At 36.7% G+C, this 25,860-nt stretch overlaps 2 protein-coding genes across 3 annotated transcripts; both read right to left on the bottom strand.

Annotated features, from left to right (window-relative positions):
* Positions 1-1,365: 1,365 nt before the first annotated feature.
* lin28b (lin-28 homolog B (C. elegans)) lies at positions 1,366-13,014 on the bottom strand. Of its 2 annotated transcripts, none has more exons than XM_088324876.1 (4): positions 12,784-13,014; positions 12,210-12,367; positions 4,681-4,868; positions 1,366-3,444 (listed from the first exon to the last, which is right to left on the bottom strand). In XM_088324876.1, the coding sequence occupies exons 1-4, from the start codon at positions 12,791-12,793 to the stop codon at positions 3,165-3,167; spliced, it is 636 nt and encodes a 211-aa protein (XP_088181002.1). In that variant the 5' UTR covers positions 12,794-13,014; the 3' UTR covers positions 1,366-3,164. The 2 variants fall into 2 exon arrangements, with proteins under 2 accessions (XP_088181002.1, XP_088181003.1); XM_088324877.1 differs by having other exon boundaries at positions 1,366-3,429.
* A 7,941-nt stretch (positions 13,015-20,955) lies between these two features.
* On the bottom strand, positions 20,956-25,257 carry alkbh1 (alkB homolog 1, histone H2A dioxygenase). The gene is made up of 6 exons (XM_088324994.1): positions 25,117-25,257; positions 24,884-24,992; positions 24,651-24,813; positions 23,421-23,511; positions 21,676-21,869; positions 20,956-21,610 (listed from the first exon to the last, which is right to left on the bottom strand). The coding sequence occupies exons 1-6, from the start codon at positions 25,243-25,245 to the stop codon at positions 21,265-21,267; spliced, it is 1,032 nt and encodes a 343-aa protein (XP_088181120.1). The 5' UTR covers positions 25,246-25,257; the 3' UTR covers positions 20,956-21,264.
* Between the last annotated feature and the right edge of the window lie 603 nt (positions 25,258-25,860).

Below are 25,860 nucleotides of genomic sequence, written 5' to 3'. Positions count from 1 at the left end.
ATAAAATAATTCTGATAAATTTCACTTCAAATTAGTTTTCAATCTCGCCTAAAATTTCATATTAAAAAAATATAATCGATTCAAAAACTAGCTTGAATCAAAGGCAACAAAAATTGACGTCACCACTTGAGTAGTAGGAAATTATACATACTTTAATGGCAAAAATAACTGGTCAATTTTCAAAATAAAACAGCTCAGCCATTTAAGAACATTTACAAATTTTGATTAAGAGTAAAATATAAAGAATAAATCGACATACATATATAAAAACACATGTTTCTCCCCTTGAACAGCACTTACTAGCAGGAATGTCACCGTAAAAAAATAATAAAAAAGAGGTCATTTGTCAGAGTAAGGAGGTATAAATGGTAAATTCCAGTTTTTCGGACAGCTCCAGGTTTGAGGAAATAACAAAAAAAAAAAAAAAACGAGTTGATGTATATTACAGGGTTTGTACACCATTATCACGGCCAAATTCAAGCACTTTTTAACTTCATTCAAAGCAAATTTTCCAATTTCTCTAGTACCCCGCATCTTGGTCCCTTCACCTGTCCTCTTGGGTGCTTCAAAATTAAGAATGTCATACAAACTAATGCCAGCTGCCGTTAGTCACCAAGGAAGACATGCAATGGCAACACGAAGCCACTAGAGAGCAGGTGTGTATGCATCGTTTTTAAGCAAGCTTGATTTTTATATTTTCTGAATTTAATGTGTGATCCATCGAGTCAGACTGCCGGAACACATGGCAACAATTTCAAAAATTTACAAACACTTGACCGAAAATTAGAGGTGAGATCAGGCCTAAAAAATCCAGCCCAACCCCACCCGACCCTGCGGGTATAGAAGGATGGCCCAGCCCGAGCCTGACAAATTTAACTTGACTTGAGGGACTGAGCCTGAAGCAAACCAGAATTTTCACATTTCACAGGCCTCTGATGGAGGAGAGCTTTTCTCTCTGGATTTTTTTTTTTATTATCCACCAGTCACTGCTATTTGTTTTTTTATCTTTGTTGAGGATCTGAGCGCACGGACCCAATAAGCGTGCAAACCCGATCAGCCCACGTCTGCGTGCTCTTTGGGGGACGGAATCCATTGTGCAGATACTCCACAAAGAATATAAAACAAAGAACAATGACAGGTGAGTCGTTTTTAAATCAAAGTCGACGAGAGAGAAGTCCAATCTGAACCCGAACGTAACATATTAGGGCTTGAGATCTCTACACTACCCAAAATTCAAGCTCTTTTCAAACCGTGAAAGCACAAGATTAAAATTCAAGCGTTTTCAAGGACCTGTACGAACCTTGTATATGGAAGCAAACAGAAATCTCAACGGCATCAAGACAACATGACAGACTACGCTCGCTATGTCAACAATAGAATAAAACTTTATTTGTTGATTAACCTTGTATATTTTTGCGTTCCAAGCAAAAGGAGGAGGTAGATGCAAGAAGTCAAGAGTTGTTATTGTCAAAAAAAAAATAGAAAAAATAAAAATAAAGATTGTTACATAAGAGGTAGTTGTTTTTTGTTGTAAACGAGGAAGGAAGATGATACAGGATTAACTACAAGAAAAAAAAGAACGAAAGAGGTAGATGATGAAAACAAAGTGGGCGGTCTCTCTTTTCTGATGAGCGGATGATTCCCAAAAATGAAAATGATTTTTGGAGGATTAATTCCCTGAGAACATGATATCATCCTGAGAGAAAGAAACACGATTTTAAGATAAAACAAAAAGAAAAAGGTTATTATTGGCGTGGTCCGGACATTCAGTGGTACTCTGCATTAGTAACGCATACATCCCAAAATCAAATTAAGTTTAAGTAAAACAATTTTTTTAAATCCTTGACAAGCCCTTAGAAAAATAACAGCTAACTTTGAATTGGTTTTGTTGTTTAAAAAAAAAAAAAACTGTACGAATAAGATGCCAAAAATGAATGCAAATGTCAAAAAAAAAGGAAAGGAAATTAAAAAAAAAATGATGAAACATATTAAAAATAATAAGAAAAATGCAGGAATAAATTAACAAAAAAATGATTAAAAACTAAAAAAAAATAATTAAAAAAATTATAAATTTAAAGGAAAAAAATGAATACGAAATAAAATTATTGAATTAAAAAATAAATTAAAATATAAAACTTTGACAAGTCACAGCCGAAACCCTAACACCAGCCGCAAACAAAACCCTAACCCTAGCTCCAACACTAACCAACTGATCATGGCCCCAACCAAAGTGACAGAAAACCCTAACTCCAACTAAAACACGATCCCTAGCTCCAATCCAGAAGATAAACATAGCTCCAACCAAAACCCAAACTCCACCAAACCTTTAAACCCAAAACTTGTACTTGTTTGACAAGGGATTAAACACACATAATTATCAGTGAGGTATATACTTCTTACCAGTTGAACTACCACTACTATTATAGCTGACTAAAGTTCCAACTCTAACTCTAGCTCCAATGAAAACCATAAAGGACTAACTGAAACCTTAACACCAGCTCCAGCAGTAACCATCACACCAATGCTCCTTACCCTTAAGTTTGTCTAGGAATCAGGCAGCTTACCACTCGAGCCACCTATAATAGTGAGTGCCTAAAAGCCTAAAGCTAATCAATACCTAACCACGATAACAACCAATTGCAGTAAACCTAGTATTTGTACTAGCTTGACGAGGAATCCAACCCATAACCATGCTGAAATCAGACATCTTAGAAGTTGAGCTACCAGTGATGATGACTTTGCTAAAGTGTAACCCGATAACCAACCAAAATCCTAACCCTAACTCCACACAAAACTCGAACCCTTACTCTAGCCAAAACCTTAACCCTGGTATTCGTACTGCCTTCGATGAAGATTGACCCCACATTGCTGTGAGTGTATAACAGGTGAATTACCAGTGCCCAACACCAGTTCCAGCCAAAATAACTTGAATTCTAAATGCTTTCCCATCTGCTACAAGACAATTTTGTATTTTGGAGGGGTAAAAAAATAAATAAAACGTTTGATTGATTAAAGTGTATTTTCTACGGTGTAGTAAAAGAAAAAATGTCTGATTTACTTTGCTGCAATGTTGGACTGTAAAATAATAGAAATAAAAAAGCAAGAACTCCCGTTTTGCCAGCACTGTGAGGTAGATGAAGGAAGAAGGGGGAGGGGAATTTGTTTCAGGATTTCCTCCATCTCTGTGTCCGGGGGCCACGCTGTCCTAGAGTCTCCTCGGGAGATGAGGACGAGCCCCGGAGCTGAGGGGCCCCGGGAAGCTCTTCGTCCTCGGGGGATCCCATGTGGGTGGAGGCCCTGGAGGGGGGCGTCCTGTGGGGGCACTGGGCCACCACGTGAGTGATGCTCTGGCAGTAGTGGCATTTCTTTGGCTGGGGGGGCAAGTTACACTCCTTGGCGTGGTGGTCCACACCTCCACAGTTGTAACAGCTGCAGAATGGAGAGCTAGAGATGCAATGACTACAATTTGCCACACGGTGGCAGTATGACATTTCTTTTATCGTGAACCTGCAAGAACTAATGAAAGTATCACTCGTAAGATGCTCTTTTTGAAACACTCATAATAAAGTTTTTTTTTATCTGTCAATTACATATAAATATGATGAAGATTTTTTGCGATTTTTGATGTGGTGAAAATGAGAGATGCAGCAAAACTTAATGAAAAATTCCAAGCAATATTGCCGAATATAAAAAAAAAATAGTCCGGTAATGTATTTCTATATGGAACGGGAGAAAAAACGAGTACAACGGCACAGACTGCTATCTAGGACCCAAATGTTTTTAGAAAAATCTGTCAAAGTTGGGTTTGAAGATGGAAAAAAAAGGAAGATAAAAAAAATGAAATACTTAAAAAAAAAAATCAAACGAAAAATATAATATTAAAATATCAAATTTCAAAACATAATATCAATAAAAATAAATAATATTAGCAAGAATAAAATAAAAAAATAAATAATCCAAAAATGAAAAAAATAAACAAAATTTGAAGAAAAATACATTACAATAAAACATAAGAAAAAATAAAAACTTTGAATAAAAAACATTCAATATGGAAATAATTAATAAATGAAAAAAGGGATTAATCATGATAAATCAATAAAAAATAAAATATTCAAAAGGAAAAAAATATAAAAATAAAAAATAAATTAAAAAGAATAACACCAATTTAAAACCTTTAAAATTACTACCAAATTCAAATGAGAAAGGATAAAAACACTACAAATATGTGATAAAAAATAAAACATGAAATAAAAAATTAATCTAAAAGAGGAAATAATTATGATTAAAAAAATTCAAATGAAAACAAGAAAAATACATACAAAGGGAAAAACTATTAAAAAAAATGTAATAAAAACATAAGTGAAATTGAAAAGGAATCATGATAAAAAGACAAAAAAGAATAAAGATATATTAAACATTAAATAAAAAAATGAGCATGCCAAATAAACCCAGATTTTAACAAAAAAGAAATTTTAATTAAAAAATAAATTATAAACCATTTGTGTAACCATTACTAAGATCATGTACGCACAAGGTAAAGCGTATGCAGTGATTAATCACCTAGTATGAAAAATATGGACGTAAATAACTGTCAATGATGGCAAATGAGCTCAGGACAAAATTATTGGGACTCAGTGTCTTTTTTCCTTTTTTTAACTTCCAATACTTGACTTTACTGACCGGTCTCCCTTTGGTTTGTGCTTCTGGAGCGGGATGTTCCCTTTGGGTCTCCTCTCGCTGTTGGGGCAGGGCCCCCCACCAGGTGCGGTCACCCGCAAGGACTCCAGGCCCTTGCAGGACTTTTTGTAGGTGAAGTCCACGGGAACGCCTTCCTTCAAGCTTCGGAAGCCGTCCATCACCAGCTTGCTCTGGCACGCAGACACAAATGATTAAAGTGACCGTGTGTAAGAATTCCCCACGAGAGGTCGTTGAAGTTTAGAATGAGCTGAAGCGTGTGCATTCTACATACATACTACAGAAAACTGAGATATACAATTTGGCAAAATTGGAAAGCCTATTTCCATAATGCTGGATTTCAGCTAGCAACAGGACATATAAGCTGGTGTTGTGGGGTGGAATGATCCTCCCATATGCAGAAATAATTATATGAATAACAATTTATTGTGTATTATTCATATATTGTCACATGTATTTTGTCACAATAAAATATTATTCAAATCTGAAGGCAACCCAGTAGCCTGAGTGTTTCACCTATCAGTTGATCAGTGATAGACAAATGGGATGCAGTTGATAGGTGCGCGTGTCGATCAACCAATACGAGAAAATCTCGGCCTGTTTGACCAGCCTCATTTGAATAACAGTTTGTTGTGACAAAATATACGATTAAATAAATAGAGAAGTAAAAAAACGAAAAAAAAATCATAAATATATGAACACATTTCATTTATGTAATATATTTAGGTGTTACATGATTTATTTATGTGTTCATTTACTTATATAGTGTATGTTTATCATATGAAAATATCGTTGTATAGCGCTTTTCAGACACCAAAATGAAACTCAAAGTGCACAATGGAAATATTAAATACACAAGATAATCACCACTGCTGAAGTTTTGAGTTTTTCCTTTCCCTCATGTAGGGATTTAGATCAGGGGATGGTGAAATAATAGGCAGTAGTCGGTTCAGCCCTTTGATACTTCTTGTGATTAAGGGCTATGCAAATAAACATGACTTGAATTGACTTGACTTTCTACCCAATACAATGGAACATCAAATACACAAACACACAAAAATGAAGAGAAAAAAAAAACAACTAAAATAAAAACTGAATAAAATAAAACATGACATCACACGCTCACAAAACACAGATGTACAGGAATGTTTACTTTGCAAGAAGATTAGTAAGGAATAAAATAAAATTTTAAAAAATATATATAAATGTGGATTTTTTTTAATTTTGTGACAAACCATAATTGCAGATACTCATTCATTAATACATTTTGTAAAAGGAGCACATTAGTTTTTATGTTTCATTTAAGTAAAACTATCCAGATGTGTCTAGTTGTTATGTCTTAAAAAAAATCAAAGTTTAAAACGCTAAATAAAGCTTCTTTTTCATGTGTGCTTAAAATAATTGCTTTGTGAAGTTACGAGTGCTGTTGTGTTTATGAACTTGGATGGGTATGGATTTTGAATGAATTTTGTCCCTGAGTGACACTGTAGCTCTAGAAGAGGGAGACAGGTAAAGGTAAACCCACAGGTATTGGTAATTATAGTGCGGCTTTGTCTGAGCCTGAGCCACAAAAGGTTCGTTTTTAAGGCTTATAAATTGCCTTCATCTGCACGATAACGGACTGGGACAGGAAAACATTATGAACATTTTAAGTGTCCTTGGTGGGAGCAGTAAGGCATGTTTGTTTGCTTATTTGTCAATATTAAATATTGTATCTTTGTATTATCATGTATGTAAAACTTTGATTGAATGGACACTGGGTTTAATATCCATCCATTCACTATCTGAACCGCTTATCATAAGTATGGCCGCGGGGGCTGGGTTTAATATTGATGAAGAATTATGTACTGTGAAGACTGTATGGTGACTTTGTTTTTATGTTTGTATACCCTGACACACAGTTTTCACGGCGCTATGGTGAACATGACTGGTAAATCGAATAAAGACCACCTTAAGCATAAGTTGAGACTCTCCTTTGGGACCCAAGAGCGGCTACACATTTATTCGTACACCTTTTTCATTTTAAAGCCAATTTTTCCAATTTCTCTAGGACCCAGCATCTTGGTCTCTTCACCTGTCCTCTTGGGCGTGACGTGTAGGGAAATAACATGTCACATGACCATGCCATACAAACAGATACCAACTGCCGTTAGTCACGAAGAAAGAAATGCAATGGCAAAGCCAAGCCACTAGAGCAAGCGCTTCGGCCTCATTTTTAAGCAGACTTGATTATTTTTCTTTATTTGATGCGTGCTCTATTGGGTCAGATGGCCAGGAAACATGGCAATGTGGAACCATTTCAAGCACTACAATGAAAATTCAAGCACTTTTCAAACCTTGCAAACACATTAAAATTCAAGCCTTCTTAAGGATTTCAGGCTACTGTACGAACCCTGCCCATGGCGGGATTTATCTTCCATAGTGGTGATCCCTGCTAGAGAAAACAAAAGACCAAGTGAGCTGGATGGACTCGGAGCAGCTGAAAAGAGCCAATAGCTGGAGTTGGTCAGCGTAGGTGCAAGTGGGTAACTTTAATGACTAATGTAACAAGCTACTAGAACGCTTGCTTGAGGTAAGCAAGTGAAACTGAAGGACGAAGCAGATTTAAGATTTGCCTCAACTGCCACGCTACACTCATCTGGCATGACCTGGCAGCATTACGTTTATCTGCTTTTTGCAGAGAAGCAGCTTCCTTCCCCCCCTCCCTCACAAAGGAGGATTTTGCAGCCATCAAATAACATTCCCCTTGCGAGCATACGTTCTATCGGCACGTCAATTGATTTAGTCACCCGCAAATAGGATCGAAGCTTGGCGGGCCACTCCACGTGGTGCCCACGCCGCTGCCCTGGATGCCGCATAACACGCAGTGCCAGCTGCCGGCACATGTCTGATGTCAAACATAAAAAAGGAATATATGCTTAGTGGTGTTCTTCCGAGAAGGCCGTTGCTATGACGACATGATGTGAAAGGATGCTTTGTTCGTGTCGATTCACCTGTGCGGGGTGGAGGACATTATACATTTAGCTTCTAAGCTCACTTGGCCTCTTTGCATCATATACTATAACCCGATGGACATCTTTGGGGCTACCATTGAACTTTGGAACAGGACTATTGAAAACAATCGACGAGAAATTGACACGAAACATACTTTAACATGACCAAACCCAATTTGTAAGTTTTATTTTATCTTTTAAGGTAACGTGATTCCCTCACTGTATCGTGGTTTACTTTTGCAATTTCGCTACATCTCAGATATTTATCCTGCATTGTTTTCTGCATTCTGATTGGCTAAACAGTCACCCCACACCTTTTCTGCCTGTGTGTCAATAACATTGCAGTCTAAGTTGTACAAAAACAAACGTACATGACCTACGCGCAAATCTTTTTGGAGTTTCTCTCAAAGTCGTCTTATCACAGCATTTTTACGTCACATTTTTGTTTTCCAATGTTTGTTTGTTTTAGTGTGTTTTTTATTTATTCTATAAATATTTTTTATTTTGAAAATCATTTTCAATATGGATGATTTTATTTATGTATTCTTTCATGCATAATTATTTTTATTTTGACATTTTTACTGCATTTGTTTTATTACTTTGTATATTTATATTAAACTTTTATTTGTTTAGTAAAATTAGAATTTTTCTATTTTTATTTATTTATGAATGCCTTCATTTTGTTCTTAAATGGAAGGGGTAAAAATGTGCATAAATATCAGATTCTAATTAAACATATCTTTGTTTTCAATTGTTTTGTATGATTTTCGATTTATGAATAATGGTTGGATGAGTCAAGGAATAAAAAATATTACTGTATGTAAAGAAAAAAAATCTATCAAAATCTACTGTGTAACCCGAGTCTTGCCCTCTGGAATGACCTGGTCACTAAAGTTCATGGAGCATGGAGGAAATGAGGGGGGAAGGGGCTCTACAGCCCAGTTTTCGGGAGGGGGGGTGGTTGGTGGAGGCAACAAAACTTTTATTAGATCTACAGGGTGAAATGAAGGAAGGAGCATCTACATTTCACTGTTCTCGGATAAACGTGAAGATGACTAATATGACAGAAATAGACGACCTCTTTTTCTTGCCTCCTTGTCATCACCAGAGCTGCAAATCAATACAGGAAATGGGAAGATGAGGGGGCCGGCATGAAAGCGGAGATGACCGCTATTAACCTCTTGGCTCTTTATGCTAATTATATAGTGCTAGGGACAGCAAAAACGGTCCAAAAAGGCTCAATTGTTTTCCATTAATACAATTAAATTGAATCAAGTTCTCAATTCACTGAACACAAATTTATCTTACCTGCAAAAAGACAACTGACAATTCAGGGTTTCCTCCTGATTGCTTTACAAGCCCAGTGGCCCGCCTGGGGATTTCTTGTTCAAAGTTAAAAAAACAAGCAAGATTGTTCTTACTAAATTTTTGTAATTTAGTTATTTACAGGGTTTTACTTAAGACTTGCATATCTTGTGAAAACATGAACCTGGAGACAGACCTTGAGAAAAAAGCCTGGAGCGTGGCTGCATTATTTATGACTATTACTCGTTAAAAACCCGAGGGGCACGACTGGTTTCTTTTTACACTGAATATTTTGTAGAAACTATTTTCAAATGATAAAAATCACTATCTATGAATACAAACATACTAAAATGTTAGTATTATTTAGTGATTGAAAATATAAATCAATGATTACATCTCTAACGAGAAATTGACTTTCAAGTAAAAAATGACGAATGAATACTTCAACAAACTTAGTGAATAAAATGAAAGATTAGTTTAGTTATAATCTACTCTGCAATTAATGTTTTTTGAAGCTTTATGATGAACAGAACCGAAATTTAACACGTTATAAGAGAAATCTACAGTTCCAAGTAAAACAATGGCTAATGAATACTTTACTAAAATAACAAGATTATTTAGGTCATCAATTATTCATTTTTGGAAGCTTTATAACAAATCCTTTGACAAAACAAAAAACATTTTGTCAAATGATACAAGTAACTGATTGAAGGTCCATGTAAAAAAAAAAAAACTAATGAATACATGTAAGAAAGGATATTGAATACTTGATTGGATCCTTTAACCACAAGTGTTGTAGGGGCACCATTTCCTGTGGTGTATCTTGGGCAAGTACAGTCTGGTGGCGCCCAGGCCAACATATGTTTACACCCAAGTCTCAAACATTGAATACTTGAATAGAACAACAAAATGAGTTAGCAATTTATTCTAAGATAGAAATCCTCTGACAAAACACTAAAAAGGTATAACCCATGGTTGACAGTTCCATGTAAAAAAAAAAGACTAATGAATCATTTAAGTTATCAATTAATTGGCAATCATTTTTCTGAAGCTCTATCAAAAATCCTAATGACAAAAACAACAAAAGGTTAACCAATAATATGAGAAATTGGTTAATTATTGCAAGCTTAAACAAATAATGGAAAAATAAAAAAAACAAGATTAATGTAGTCTTTGATTAATTATTTAGGATTTTTTGAAAGCTCTATAACATACTTACAAAACAACCAATTCTAAGAGAGATTGATGGACAGTTTAAAGTGGGAAAAAAAAGGAAAATAAATATTTGATGCTTAAAACAACTAAATTTAGTTACTGAAAAATCGGATTACTTAGTGATTAGTTGAATTTGTATTTTAACCCCAATGACAAATCCTCTAACAACACTGACTTATTTCAGATAAAAATATCCGACATTTCCTGCCGCTGGCTTATTGGAGGCGGGGGGACTTGGGCGGGGCCTGCATGCCCAAAACGGTGACATGCAGCAGAGGTTAATCTCACTGGGGGCCCGCTTTGACGTAGTGCACAATTCCGACACTTGCCGTGCACGCACTCACACACGACATAAATTCAATGCCCACTTCAAGAAGACTGATTAGCGCCAAAGGGCAAAATGACCACTCCCACAAGAGAGGACCCCGCCCCCTCTCACTCAACACCACATATTTCTTCACCCCGACTGACCTTTCTGCTTTTTGTCTTTAAATAAATTCCTCTCCCCCCTCAACTAAAGAATTCTCGAGCACACCCCTTCATGTCTTGGTGGGGACTAAAACATTCCCCACCCCTCCTAAAAGGAAGTGATCAGATATAAAGGCCTCGATGAGGACACAGCCCCTGCTCTCTGACACACTCATCTTTTCTTCCTTTCGCTTCTGGACAAGCGACCCCCCCCCCCCATTATTAATATATAATATAAATACTAAAGACAGGTGCATTTTGGATTTATTTTTTAAGAAGCTCATTCCTCAAAATATATCTCCAAATTATACCTTCAAGATGTCTGATAACACAGATTTGAGATCAATTTGATTCGACTCACTATGCAAATAAGTACCACACATTTTTCAGTGCTGGATTAATCTGATGTTAGGTCCAATTTGGAAAAGAAAATCTCAACTTTTGCTACAGGTGCTCAATAACACCTTGTTTTACTCTACCCCTTCTGATATTTAACTCTCGAGTAGTCGTCAATACTAATATCAGATACGATTGCATAGAACTCCACGCCAGCAACCACACCAAAAAGACTGAAATTTATATAAAATACCTAAGAATCCAAAGTTGAATTTTAAGATGCAAACTTAGTTGAACAAATTCGCCAATATAAAACGGATCAACGGAATAAATTAATAAATAGGTACATTAATAACTAAATATCAATGAAATAAATAAGAAAATACATTTATATGTGAAAATGTCAAATTAAACGAAATTACAAATTAATAAAAAATAATGATAATATAAAATAATATTACCTTTTTTAGTTATTTCAAAAACAGAATAAACAGAATGCCTTTGAATCTCGGATGATTTCAAATTAGTAATTACAAATGATTAGTAGCAAAATAATAATAAACAAGAATAAAAAAAGGTTGATAAAAAATATTGATTGACTACAAGAGAATACCTTTGAATTCAAACTTGGATTTTTACAATGTAATATTGAGGAAAAAAATATTACTATGAAATAGTAATACATAACAAAAATGATTCAAAGATTGATAGATAAAATAAACAATTTTTTGTAATGCTTGATTTATGACTTACCAAAATATGTGTCCACTTGCCAGCTTTTCCAGCACCAATTTGTCAAACTCAATTATAACAGCATTGCTAATAAAAATCCCAAAACATTTTAACAACCCAAAATTACTGTACATACTATAACCAACACTCAAAATATTTTCCCCCTAACAAAAGCAAAGGAGGGAGAAGAAAACAAACTAAATCAAAACACTTATTTCAAGATCCGATTCCTTTTGAAACCTTTGAAATTCCCACATTGAAATTCAAGCATTTCCAAGAATTTCAAGCACCCGTGGGAAATCTGCAGGGCCGAGTGGGAGGTGGGAGACAGCCCCCAACTGCAGAAGGAGGAGGAGGAAACTCTACTGGCAGCATGTGGCCAAGGAGAGGAAATAAGACATGTTTTTCTCCTTTTTTTCCCCCTACCCGTCACACATAAATTCTGTTCTGATCATTTCCACTTACTTGGTGCACAAAAACATCCAAGGGGGGGTCGACAGGGGTCCCCTCGCTGCTGGTCATGGAGATAAATCCAAAGCCCATGCGGACGTTGAACCATTTGCAGAAGCCAGACCCGGACCGGACGTGGGTTCGGGTCCGGTCTTCGACCTCGGTGGCCCCACCTAAAATATACAATAACATAAGAAATACATTAAAAACAAGTGGAGGGTCGTGCAACGTTCACTGTCAGTAGGAATTCCCTAAACTAGTGATAGATTCCGTCACAGAATGGGTTTGAATAACAAGTTTTGGACAAAATGTTCTGGTAAAGTTTTTCTTTTGGGTCCACTTCGCATTTCTTATAGGGAGTTTTGGGCGGAACCAGGAACAAAAAAAGAGAGAAAAAAACAGGTGTTCTGCTCACATGTTGGAAATGCTAAAATGGACCATGAACGGACTTGCACGCGCGCGCACATAACAAAAACAAGAAGGAAACGAGTGGGACATTTTGATATATTAAAAAACTGTGTTTTTAAATAAAATAAAATAATAAACGATAGGAAATGAGTGTATAGTAAAATGTGCGTGTAAGGGGAACCTTCGGCCATGTTTCCCCGTGGTCGAGAAGCTTGTGGAGCGCCGCGGCAGTCACCATGAAGCTGACGTCGTCAGGCCATGCCCGCCTCTCAGTCGTGGGGCTCGGCGGGGTGTCGGTGTCATATCGTCCCCCAGTAGGTTAAGCCCCCGACCCGCCTCAGTTTTCCTGCTTCGAACCTTTTGCTTACTGTTTATCCGAACCCTCCTACATAACCAGAACCACATCCCACTCGCTCGCTTTCCCTCTGTCGACAAGCCCCGCCCCTGCTAACAATTTCCCGCGTCCTGATTGGCTGGCAAACTAGCTGTGGCTGATTAGTCAAGGAACACATGACCCTTAATTTATTTTATTGAAAATATATATATGTATGCATACGTTTTTTTATTTTTATTTTTTTTCAAAAATTATTGCTACTCAGCCCTCCTGATTGGTAGAATAAAAATTGCCATTTTGTTTTGATGAAAGTCGATAGGAGGCGTAGTTTTGTTTGCCATTGTCACATGACTGACTTTTAAATTACTTCATTGGCTGCCGAGCTGGGCTTGCGGCCTATTCGTCAAGGAACGTGTGACCATGGAAATTTTATTTTTATATATTTTCGTTTTTAAATTATGTTTTTTTTTCAGTCATTAGTTAAAAAAAAGTTTCAAAAAGTACATCAATAAATTGTTTTTTTTGTATGGCACTTTTTTTAAACCAGTAAATTGGACCTCAAAGTGCTGTATAAAAAATGTTCAGGAAAAAAATAAAATCCCTTCCCCTTTCCCCACCCGACAACACCAAGTACACACACACAAAATGGTTAATTATATTAAAAAAAGAATAATTTAAAAATATAATAGATCAGATTATGGCAAGGTACAGACTAACCATTTGAAAAAAACGAAGCCCACTTAAAAGTGAGGTTTTTTGGTTTGGTTTGAACAACTTTATTGACACTATTAATAGCAAATAAACAATGTGAGGTTTGAACAATTTTTCTCGACAATCTTAACAGCAATTAAGAATATTCACAATTTCGTTATATCTGACAATATGACGTTTTAACAATTTTTTCGACATTTTTAACAGCAATTTGACAAGATGGCTGCAAAGTAACCAAAGTAACAGGGCTTTATCAACTTCTTATTGTTTTATTGGTTGACTTACATAATATACTCAGAGGCTGAGGAAAATCTCATCTCATCTCATTAGCTGCACCGCTTATCCTCATTAAGGTCCATCCCAGCCATCTCCGGGCAGTGGGCAGGGGACACCCTGAACTGGTTGCCAGCCAATCGCAGGGCACACAGGGACAGACAACTCGCTCGCTCATTCACATCTAGGGACAATTTGGACCGGCCAATCCACCTGAAATGCATGTGGGAGGAAAACGGAGTGCCCGGAGGAAACCCACGCAAGCACGGGGAGAACATACAAACTCCGCACAGTAAGTCCGGCAGCTGGATTTGAACCCACACAGGAGGTTCCCAAGACCTTAGAACTGTGCCACACACGTGCTAACCACTGCGCCGCCGTGCAGCCCGCTGAGGAAAATAAAAGGACAATTTTTAAATAGATGAATACTGTAAATACATGGATAAAAACAGCCACACATGTTAGTACTGAAAATTTTACAGGAAAGAGAAAAATTACCAAATTGTGACCAATGACATATATTTTCGAATATAAAATAAATGGTGATTAACCTCCAATTAATCGATTCTAGACAGGAAAAAAATAATTTCAAAACCAAAAAATATATTCAAGTGTAACAACTTCATAGGTTTCGATTAATTATGATTGCATTTGAGCTGGTGTTTTTTATTGTAATGTAAAATTTCAGTTTTGATATTCCTTTTGATTGGTCCTGACCATGTATTTTATTTTTATGTTTTTATAGTAATGTCAAATCAAAGCTATGCAAAGCATAACAATCTCAAGTTAACTCTATTTGAAAAAAAATGTCAGCAAAATCTAAGCACTCTAGGTCGATTATCAAAGACAGGTTCTTCCGTTTCTTCCGCAGGGCCACCAAAACCTTGAACAAGCGCACAAAACTGTAAATATATATCTTGTGACTTATTTAAGATTTTTTTGTTGTTGCTGATAATTTTTATTTTTTTGTTGCCCTACTGTTACGATGTACTTTTCATTTTTATTATTATTATTACATTATTATTATTATTATTATATCCTCCTTTTGCCAGGCTTTAAGCACTACTGTACATACGCCCCCCAAAAAACTACAAAACCCACAACCATCCCGCTGCTTGTTTTTCCCTGTTTTCCAGCACACTTGACTCGCCTCCTTTCTATTTTTATTACATGAATATAACATATTTTATCTTAAGTACATACATAAATGTGTTTGAGAGTTCTGTAACATATCCCCCAAAAACTACAAAACCCACAAGCATCCCACTGCTTGTTTTTCTCATTTGTTCCCTGTTTTTCCACATGCTTGACTCACCCACTTTGATATTTTTTTGTACATGGTTATAAAATATTTCATTTTAAGTATATACAGTAAATACGGTGAATAATTTAATTTTCTATAACATACTCCCCCCCAAAAAACAACAAAACCTAGAAGCATCCCATTGCTTGTTTTTCCTTCAATTTCTTCCCTGTTTTGCTGCACGCTTGACTTGCCTTATTTTTTGTACGTGGTTATGAAGTATTTTAAGTACATACAATACACACAGTAATTAATTTCGTTTTCTATTATATACCCTCCCTCCAAAAAACTACAAAACCCAGAAGCATCCCACTGCTTGTTTTTCTTCCAATTTCTTCAGTTTTTCCACACGCTTGAATCACCTTCTTTTTTGTACGTGGTTATGAAGTATTCTAAGTATATAAAATATGCACAGTAATTAATTTTGTTTTCTATAATATACCCTCCCCCCAAAAAACTACAAAACCCAGAAGCATCCCACTGCTTGTTTTTCTTCCAATTTCTTCCCCGTTTTCCCGCACGCTTGACTCACCTCCTTCTATATTTTTTCAAAACATTTTTTACGAAGGATTCATATCTTTGGAATGCAACTGGAAAACCGAGAAAAACGGGGGAAATATTCCCAGGTTTATTGTAACTTTATCATTGCAGGTATTTTTTTCTAGGTAAAAAATGTCGGATATTAAATGAAGAGCATTCCCAAGAAGGTAGGAGAGAGATTTTGTTTTTAAAGAGTGGGTAGGGGGTGTTGGTTTCACACATGCTGTAAGAAATGGGCGCGAACGGAATAACAACAATCTCCACCCAGCAAAAGAGCTCAAAAGCCCACCCTCCGGAATTCACAAGTGCGAACCCCCCATTTGGAAACAACACACACACTTTGAGGTGGGCCGGGCCCGACTAGGCCTAAACCAGGCCCTTGTTTTGGAAGATGCCAGACAGTTTGTGTATGTGTTGGGGATGGGGGGGGGTCACGGGGCTGTCACATGCCATCGTGTCGCTTGTCATTAAAGTTCGTCAACAAGTGTGAGTGGGATTGATCCCCACCCACCCCCACCCCAAAAGGGCCCAAGGGTCAAAAAGAAATCCATAGGTTCGAGAGCATTCTTGACTTGACTTTTTATAAAAAAATTTCACATTGAGATTTTACTTTCAGAAGTTTACATTTTAATTTCAATATACGTATTGAAGGCGGGCGACGTAGAACTAAAAATCAACATATATGACTGTTTTAGATTGTCCATCGATATTTAATTTGTTTCACTGGATTTGAAGTTCAAGTTATCTGGAGTTTTATAATCCTCCTCTATAAAGTTTCTATCGTAAACGTTTTCAAATATTCTTTTTTTACAACCATAAATTTTATTTCAATATACATGTTATGAAGTCAGCATTGAATTGTTGATACGAAAAAAGGATGACTATTTTCAATTGTATATCGACATTTGAGTTACTCAGGTTCAACTTATTCAGTTTTATAACCTTTCACGACAAATTGCTTTTATCTTCAATGTATACTTTTTTTTTTTAATCTATAAATGTAATTTAAATACGCGTAATGAAGAGTGGGTTTCAGAGATAGTGTTAATAATGTCAGCATGGAATTTCGAGACCTGGTGGAAACATTTGTTGGCCTGGAGAGGGATATGGGCACCACCAGGCTGTACTTGCCCAAGACACACCACGGGAAATGGTGCCACTACGACCCTAGTGAAAAAGGTAGTACAGGTTTTCATGGTTACCAGTAGCAATTGAAACATTCTGATCCGGTTCAGATAACAAATAACTATATTGTATATTATATAAGGCCAATTTTAAGTAATTAGATATTATTATTCTGTGTTGGTTTTCATCTTATTGTTGTTTCAATATTGTGTGCGTTATATTTAAGTTTCTTTATTCTTTATACCGATAACATTATAATGCATATAAAAATAAAGTATATTATTAATTTGTTCTTTTTTTTCCAGATAAAAAACAAACACAAACAAATTCATGCCGGTATCAAAATTGCTATTGTGTTTTTGTCATAATAAACCCGGAAACTAGCAAAGTACTGTCCTTTTCCTCAATTAGTCTGTGGCTCACAATCTTTTTTTAAGGTAATACGGCCTAATTTCATTATTAGACGCAAATAAATATCTTTGTTTTCTTCATTTTTTATTAATAATATTTTTATCAATGAATTCAGAATATTTGAGTTCATCTATTCTAGTTACCAATTGTATCATGATGCAAGTACATATAAAGTACCTGACTGTCTCTTTTCTTGCTCTTTTGTTTTGAAAGATAAAAACACATTACAAAAGTGTGCTGCTACCAAGACCCATATCAAATATTAACTATTTCCTTCAGGTCCTTTCTCCTCAGATGGTTAGTCTTTGCCTTGCTATCTTTTCACAATCTACGACGTGGTGGGATGGTATTTTTAATTATACATTGAATGTATTTATAGAGCACATTGAGGTGCATTTCTGAAATGCGATTTGATATGAAAAATATGTATTTATTTCTCAAAACAATGCGTTTTATTTGTAATTTTGTGTTATTTCTTTTCATAGATCTATTTTCTTTGAAGTTAGTCTTTTGTATGCAGTTTTAAATGCTGAAGAAAGACAAGCAACTTTGAAATGTCCCACTTTCCCTCAATTTCTTGCAAATAGCCTGTCATAGGATACAAAATGCAATATTTTCCCCCTATAGTTTCGTGCAATAAACTCATTTTATGGCGCATATGCAGAGATTTGAAATTCCTGAGCTAATTCCAACTTTCCCGAGGAGACTTTGGAATCCCCTCACCCCAGTTAACCCGACCCAACCCCCACCTGCATGCATGCATGCATGCAGGCCAGCTTGGGTGGGGGGCTAGCCTCAGAGGAAATGTGTGTTTTTCGACCCTCACTCGCTGTCAATGCACTTCAAAGGGGTTCAGTGGGTTTGTCTCTCGCTTTTCATTTTTAAAAGTGAGCTGAGGGGGTTGTTTTTGTCGCTTATTTCATGCATTCCAGTCACCAAATCCATCACTTTTCTAATGGGTATTTAGTTGGGGGTGGTGGGGGGTAAGGCAGGTAGCTGGCTCCCACCGCTCCATGTTGATGTAATGTGAGCGTTCTCCCATGACCCAATGTATGTGTTTTTTCTTCATAAAAGCATCACAATGTCCTACTTATCAACAAAAACATTACTTATTTTCTATCACTATTAGTTTCAAATCATTTCCCTGCGTCATATTTCGTTAATTACAAATTTAAACCAACGGAAAAAAAATGCATACGGCTTTAAAAACGCGCATGCGCTTTACAAAGGAAACTTATTTTGACCTCGTGTTTATCCGAAAACTTTCGAGCCTAATCACAAAAACACTTGAAACCTAAACAAAAACATTAAAGCAAATTTTTTCACTTTTAATTCTTTTTTTAAATCCAAAAACCTGCGATAAAACAAAAATAATAGATGTGTCAAAAATCGTAATTACAAGGGGGATTAATTCGCCATCGAAATATCAGTGACGTCATCGGATGTCGAGGGGCGTTTAGGGACAATGTGAAGAGAAAAAAAGACGCGCACAAAAGATGCATATTTCACCTCATTTTTCGTTTATATTTCGGACTCTAAAAGGTAAGTGCGTTACTTTATGTCGCTCTTATTCTAAAGTTGCCCTTTTTCATTCTGAAAGATTCGTTTATTTGTTTAGAGTGATCGATTATGCATTTTCCGCTATTAGCTTTTCTGTTAACAACCTTTAAATGAAAACAATTACAGTTCGGTTCTTTTCGATGCTTTTTGATTATGATATTATTATTAACAGGTTTTAAAATGTTCTAAATGCTAGTAGAAGTCGGAGGAGCTGTTTTTTTTTCCAAAACGAATGAATAGCATCAATTTGAATTCATTTCTCACGCAAGAATATTTACTCGTTATCAAAAAGGCGTTAGTATTCATTTGAAGCGCGTTTTTGAATATAATCTAAATATAATCGCTTTTTTTAATGTATAAAATAACGATGGCGGAGTTTTTTTTAAATAAGTCCATTGTGCCTCATAGGCCTTCGCCGCACTCTATTTTAGATGATCAAGAATATAAATAATGTTTCAACATTTACACTTTTCGACGCATTAACCCTGTAAATATTTGCCTATTCATCCAGATATTCTTTCTTAAAATCTTGTTTTTCCCCCTTGAAGTCTCTTATAAGGTTTATTCTGGAGTGCCACGTCTAATTTCGTTGTGAACAATGGTCACTTCGTTGTTATAAACGACAATAAAACTACAGTAGGCTATTCTAATGTGGTGCATTTAGTGTAATGAAACTACTATTCGTTTGTGTACTAAATAACACATATTAATGTAAAATACAACTGCGATAATCAAGTCAAAAGGCATTAGAACAAATTGATACATTTCAGGTAATATTTAACAAACATAAATTGTGCTATTTTGCATTTTATATGCTTACAATTGCGTCAGTAAATGTATTAAATCTTTGGCCATTTAAAAAAACATTACTTTTTGACGCATTTTGTGCTTTCAGGTGGAATTAAAAGGACATGGCGCCTCCCTTGGTGCCAAGCGGCGTTACACGTAAAAACGTTCATGTGAAACTGATAAATACGTCAATGTTTTAAAATGTATTCATCAGAATTACTTCAAATAATTTCCTCATCTGTACCAACTTAAAAGGTGCTCAACTATCATTTCTCTTGTGCCGTAAATAAATATACATTTCATATATTCATACATTTTACAGGACTGTTTGAGAAAAACTATTTTCTGGAATGCAATTAAAAATAAATGCCACATATTCTGGACTCGTAACAAATTGGCTGAAATATTGCAAGTCGGTTTTTGTTTTAATATTTCTAAACTCCGATTTATTATCTCAATATTAGAATATAATAATAATAATTATAATGAAGTAACAGTATACTAGTAGGCCGTAAAGCATAAGCTGTTGTATTAAAATAATTAAAGGCTTCCAATATTTTTGCTGATTTTTAATGAATCCAGAATATGACTTTTTTTTTTTAAACTACATTAAGATTAAAAAAAACTTAAATCCAATATTTTCCTTTTTCAGTCTGGTATTTGCGGCAATAAAGAGATGATTACAACATTAAAGATGGGCCTTTCTCCTTATTTTTGGTCCAGGGCGCCACCTTGAGGGCAGTTCGTGAAACAAATATAATTTAGCAGCACACAGGAAAAGGACAATAGTTAAGATGGTCATTGAAGACTATTCTGAAGCCTTGCTCCTTTAAAGGGACGGTATTGTTTTTGGGCACCTCCTAGTGGTAGAGAAAAGCATTAAAAACCATATTGATTTGAATAATGCAAATACCTTAACTATGGTATCATATAAAAGTCATTTTTTTACCAATCATAAGTGGAGAAATTAGTAATACCAGAGCTTTACCTAGAGGGAGCTGACATGATTGTCTGCCATCTTGCTGCCAAGGTTAACCTGATAAACAAAAACCTTGCGAAAGGCCGGGCAGAAAAATAATATAATTGGTGCAGTTTTGTCACTTTGATTCTTCGTTGTTTCTAAACTTCCTTGTGCTTTCAGCACTTGTTTTCTGTGGCGCTACACACCTTTAAAAAATGTTGCTCCATGGCGCCACCTGGAGGCCAGTTCCTGGAAATGTAAATACATTACGCAACATGTAGAAAAAGGATACTTGTTCTTCTTTACCTGCTGTGATTTGTTACACAGAAAACCGAAATAAAAAAAGTCAGTTTGATTTTGTTTATTTCTTTTCATTTAAAAAATCAAAATCAAAATATGTCTGATGCATTCCAGACAGCCTAACCCTCTAATGTACCTTTAAGAAAAACAGTCAGTGAATCTCTCTACTGCATCAAACTGAGTACATGTAAATATTTTGTAGTTAATTTTATAATATCCTTTATAGTCAAATGTATAAAATCTTTCAATTGTTTTTAATGTCATCGATAACAACATAGTGTTTTGTAAAAACCGGTTTAGACTCTGAATTAAACATGTCATAAAACTTTAAATAGTGGTCCAGGTGTGTCCTTCCTCACGTTTCTTGAGTGATACTGTAACGTGCTTTCTTGATGTGTTGTTTTAGACATGAATCTTCCGTCTCTGGGAAGCTCTGTCCAGGACCCAGAACCTGCCTGACGGTCATGTTGATCCTGGAGGTTCTAATATAGCCGGCGCACACGGCCCGGTCCTCCTGGGAAAAGTCCTCCGCCTCCTCGGACAAAACCTCTCGCCGCGCGTCCAAAATACGAGGCACGGCGTGATAAAGCAGCCGACTCTGCCCCGACATGACCATCACGTCGCCGCTGTGCATGTACATAGCAGTGGGCGGGTCCTGCCTGCGAGCGCCGCCCAGGAGGAAGATAGCGGACTGTCCGAAACTGAGGAAAAAAAACAACCGGTCGGTGAGTCCGAACCGAAAACCTCGTTCCTTTCGTCCGGGCACCTGAAGGAAAGCAGCGGGGAACTGCGGTCCAATTCCGACTCGTCCGCGTGGATTCCCAAAGACGAGTCGGACCTGTAGTAGTTGAGGATGGCGGCTTCGGCGCTGAAACCCGAAAAACCGCAGGCGCTCGCTATGTGGGAGGAAAGGAGGCCGAGCTCCGAGGGGAAAGTACTGCAGTCACTTGGGGAGTAAGTCTAAGGAGAGGAAATAACAGACAATTCATTAGTAGGGTTGGTACGGGTGCTTAAAATCCTGGAAAATGCTTGAAATTATTCCCGTTGCCGTGGTTCCTGGCAGTCTGATTTAGCAGACAAGACTTTTAGGTCAAGAAAATGCGTAAAAATAACGCCGATGGTGGCTCCAGTCGTAACGTTACTGCCCCCTAGGACAGGTTTATCAGACTAATCATGGGAATTCTGGCACTTTTCTGAGAAGCGGCTCTTTGTGCTAGGCTCATTGCGCTCCCAAACTGCTCATCAGGATTTATTTTTTCAATTATATATTATCAACAGTAGGGCAGCACGGCGGGGCAGTGGTTAGCGCGTGTGCGGCACAGTTCTAAGGTCTTGGGAACCTCCTGTGTGGGTTCAAATCCAGCTACTGGACTTCCTGTGCGGAGTTTGTATGTTCTCCCCGTGCTTGCGTGGGTTTCCTCCGGGCACTCCGGTTTCCTCCCACATTCCAAAGACATGCATTTCAGGTGGATTGACCAGGTGAGCGAGTTGTCTGTCCCTGTGTGCCCTGCGATTGGCTGGCAACCAAGTTCAGGGTGTCCCCTGCCCACTGCCCGATGATTGCTGGGATGGGCTCCAGCACCCCCGCGACCCTACTGAGGAAAAGCGGTGCAGTTAATGAGATGAGATTATCAACAGTAATCAAACATTATGCACCAAATTTACAGTAATTGTACATATTTTGCAGGGTAGCCCTGAAAAACACAAGAAACATAATTTAAATATTCACAGATCTACAAAACATATGTAAAATACATAACAATTTTAGATTTTTACGCATTAAAACGATTTAAAAGTTGAACACAAAATCCCTGTGAATGCAAAACAATGAAATACAAATGAAAAATATTAACCCTTCTGTGCTATAAGCAAATAATAAAATTCCCCCAAAAAAACCCACCTGTTTACAATTGTTTAACTAATTTATATACAAATTTTCTAAAAACAAAAAACAATATGAATTAAAATAAGTAATAATAAAAGAAAAAAAATCGATTAAAAGATTGAATGCACTCTGCTTCAGAGCAATCCATATCATTAAAATAAGTCCAAATTTGGCTCATTTTTCTGCTTTTTATACATACAGTACTTTCTTTTTTTGTCTTTTGTATTAAATTCAATTATAAACCAATACCAATAGAGCTCTTTCTGTGTTTGTAAACAAGTGTGACGTATTGAAGCTGCGTGTGCATTGTTGAAACAGAATGGCAGAATTCATGTCAGTTTATAGCAGCCCAGTGACATAGAAAGATCATAGATGGGGACAGCTCAAAATAGTATGTGCTGGCAGCAGAGTAGCGATTTTATTTTAGTCAAAGTCAACAAAATAAAATGTTCTTTTGATAGGCGCTGGTTTTCCTCCTTTGAAGGTACTGGAAAATTTGAAAAATTGGCCTTGAAAGTCCTTGAAAGGTTCCTCAATTTGGCAATGAAAAAGTGTACAAATCCCGTATTGACTAATACATTGGAAAGGTGCTTTCTTGACAACTGAGCCACAGTCTACTAGCTTACCTTGCTATCCCAGTTATAATGATAGCCCAGGGTGACCCAGCGTAGTTTCTCTAGAAGAGTTTTGGGCTCTCGCTTGCCAACAGAGGGGCGACTGGAGAAAAAAGGAAACGTAGGATACATTTTACATTTACAAAGAATATTGCCAGTATTTTGATGATGTAAACACGCACAGAAATCCGATGAAGGTTTAGGTCCGACAGAGTATTCCGATTGCAATGCTTAGCTCGTTTCCCTTTTAGAAGTGATATTTCTATACCGCAAAGCACTGTGGGACTTGTAGTACGGAGAAAAACAATACACGCTATAAAGCCTCCTTTATTGGTTGATTTTTCAGGGTTTTATCTTCTGCCCTGATGACCAAAATACCACAATTGTATCCATCCATTTATAGTGTAACTCTATTTTTTGCAAGCCTCATTTTGAGCACATGTTGTAAACATTCAAGACTCAGAAATACAGCAAACAAGCCAGTTACTTGGTAAATTTTAGCGAGTGACACATATCTATTCAATGTTAAAGTAAAATACGAGAAACAACGTCTAGTTGCATCATGACGTCGCAACCTTGTCATTGTATTACCGTACTTACCAGATTATAAGGCTCACCCAAAATTTTATAGACATTTTTAAGGGCGCCAAACAATCCAATGCCCCTTTTAGACTGGAAAATTCGGTAAATAAAATTAGTAATTCATTATTACAACTAAATACTACTACTTAGACTTAACTATTTATGAACGAGTCAATTCATTTTACTACTACTAATTTGTAAGAAAGCCTCGTGTATAGGTTGGATTCTCAAGACATTTGCTGTAGATTTAATATCTGCCCCCAAGACAAAAAGGGTTACAATTGTATCCATCCATTTTGATTGCTAGTCAATATAGATCACTTTTGGGGCAAACAAGCTTGGTACTTGTTTGAATTTAGTGATTGGCATGCATTTATTTAACATTGTGAGTTAAATTCAGAAACCTGACTACCATTAGCGCCATGTATATATCGGATTTCATTTAGATTTCCTCCAGAAATCCAATATTCCCTTTGCAATCTGATTATTCCCTGCATGTAAACATAGTCACTATCTTGTCAAACAAGTTACTTGAAAATAAAACATTTGAAAATGCCCAGGAACCCAATTTTACTCATCTAAAGCACAATTATTAGTTAACAACATCACTGCACTAAAACGATTCAATTTGGTGACAAGTTACCGGTACTTAACATTCACCTGAGATTGTTGACACTTTTGGCCCAGATGTCCCTCGTCTCTTCGGGAGACATGTGCATGTCCAAGTTACACACATTTGGCTTCTGGGGGTAAACCTTTAAACACTGTCGAATCCAGAAGGAATGGGAGCGGCAAATGAAGGGGTTTGTGATGAAAATGAACCCTGAAAAGACATTTTTTTAAATATATGTTAGCTTTTCCGGTTTCTGTGACGTCATATTGTGGCATCTTACCTGGGAAGCCCTGCAAGTAGAAAGATTTCCAGCTCTTGACAGGAACTAATCCAACTTTAGCAGCGTCGCTGTCACTCACAGCAACTTGATTCAGTTTCACTGGAACGATCTACCACAAGTTCATAACTCATTACAATAAAAACGTCGAAAGATAATGGACAACAGCAAACGTGCACGTAAACGCATTAACAAATACAAATATTTTATTTTAATCGACAAGCATTTGTTCTCACATTATCATTACTGACGCTTTTTGAAAAATCAATCACATCACTGAAGTCCGGTGGAGGGTTTCTGCGTTTGTAAAACTTGAATATTTTGCGAAAAGCGTCTTCTCCGGTCTCTGCCATGTACGCCGCCATCTTAGCCTTGTTTTGGGTTACACTTCGGTAGTGATGTTTCGTTGGCTAACGAAACGGCTCTATAAACCGACTCTTTCAAGTGAGCGCTGGGAGCCGGCTCCCCGCCAATTAAGAGCCGACTCTCTTAAAATACCCTCCCCCCCCTCTTTCTTTTTAAATTGAATGCAATTGGTGTTCTCTGAGAGGCAGGGGCACCATTTCCTGTATTGTGTCTTGGGCAAGTACAGTCTGGTGGTGCCCATCCCTCTCCAGACCAACCCAATGTGTTCACTCGGTTCAAGACCCGGGACCTCTCATGTTATAGGCAAATATACTGACAACTGCGCTACAATTTTTGATTGACATTTTAAAAATCATTCACTATTTCTGTGTACATATTTACATTATTGAATATTCAAATGGGAGTAACATAAATAATCGCAAGAGCCGTTTAAGTGCTGAAAGAGTCGGCTCTTTTTAGTAAACCGAGACAAATGCGCCGGTTCCCTAAAAAAAGTCGGAATTCCCATCAATACACTTCGGTGTCTCCTGTCAAACGACTGTCCTCCTCTGGTCATAAGGTGTAATAATTTGGTTTTCGGCATATGTTGCACTGTAAAAAGGAATAACGTAAAA

This window comes from Urocampus carinirostris, chromosome 20 (assembly GCF_059441175.1).
Source record: "Urocampus carinirostris isolate Australia breed hairy pipefish chromosome 20, RoL_Ucar_1.0, whole genome shotgun sequence".
In the NCBI taxonomy this organism is placed as follows: domain Eukaryota; kingdom Metazoa; phylum Chordata; class Actinopteri; order Syngnathiformes; family Syngnathidae; genus Urocampus; species Urocampus carinirostris.
Note: the sequence above shows the minus strand (reverse complement) of the source record. Positions and strands in the feature narration are given on the sequence as shown.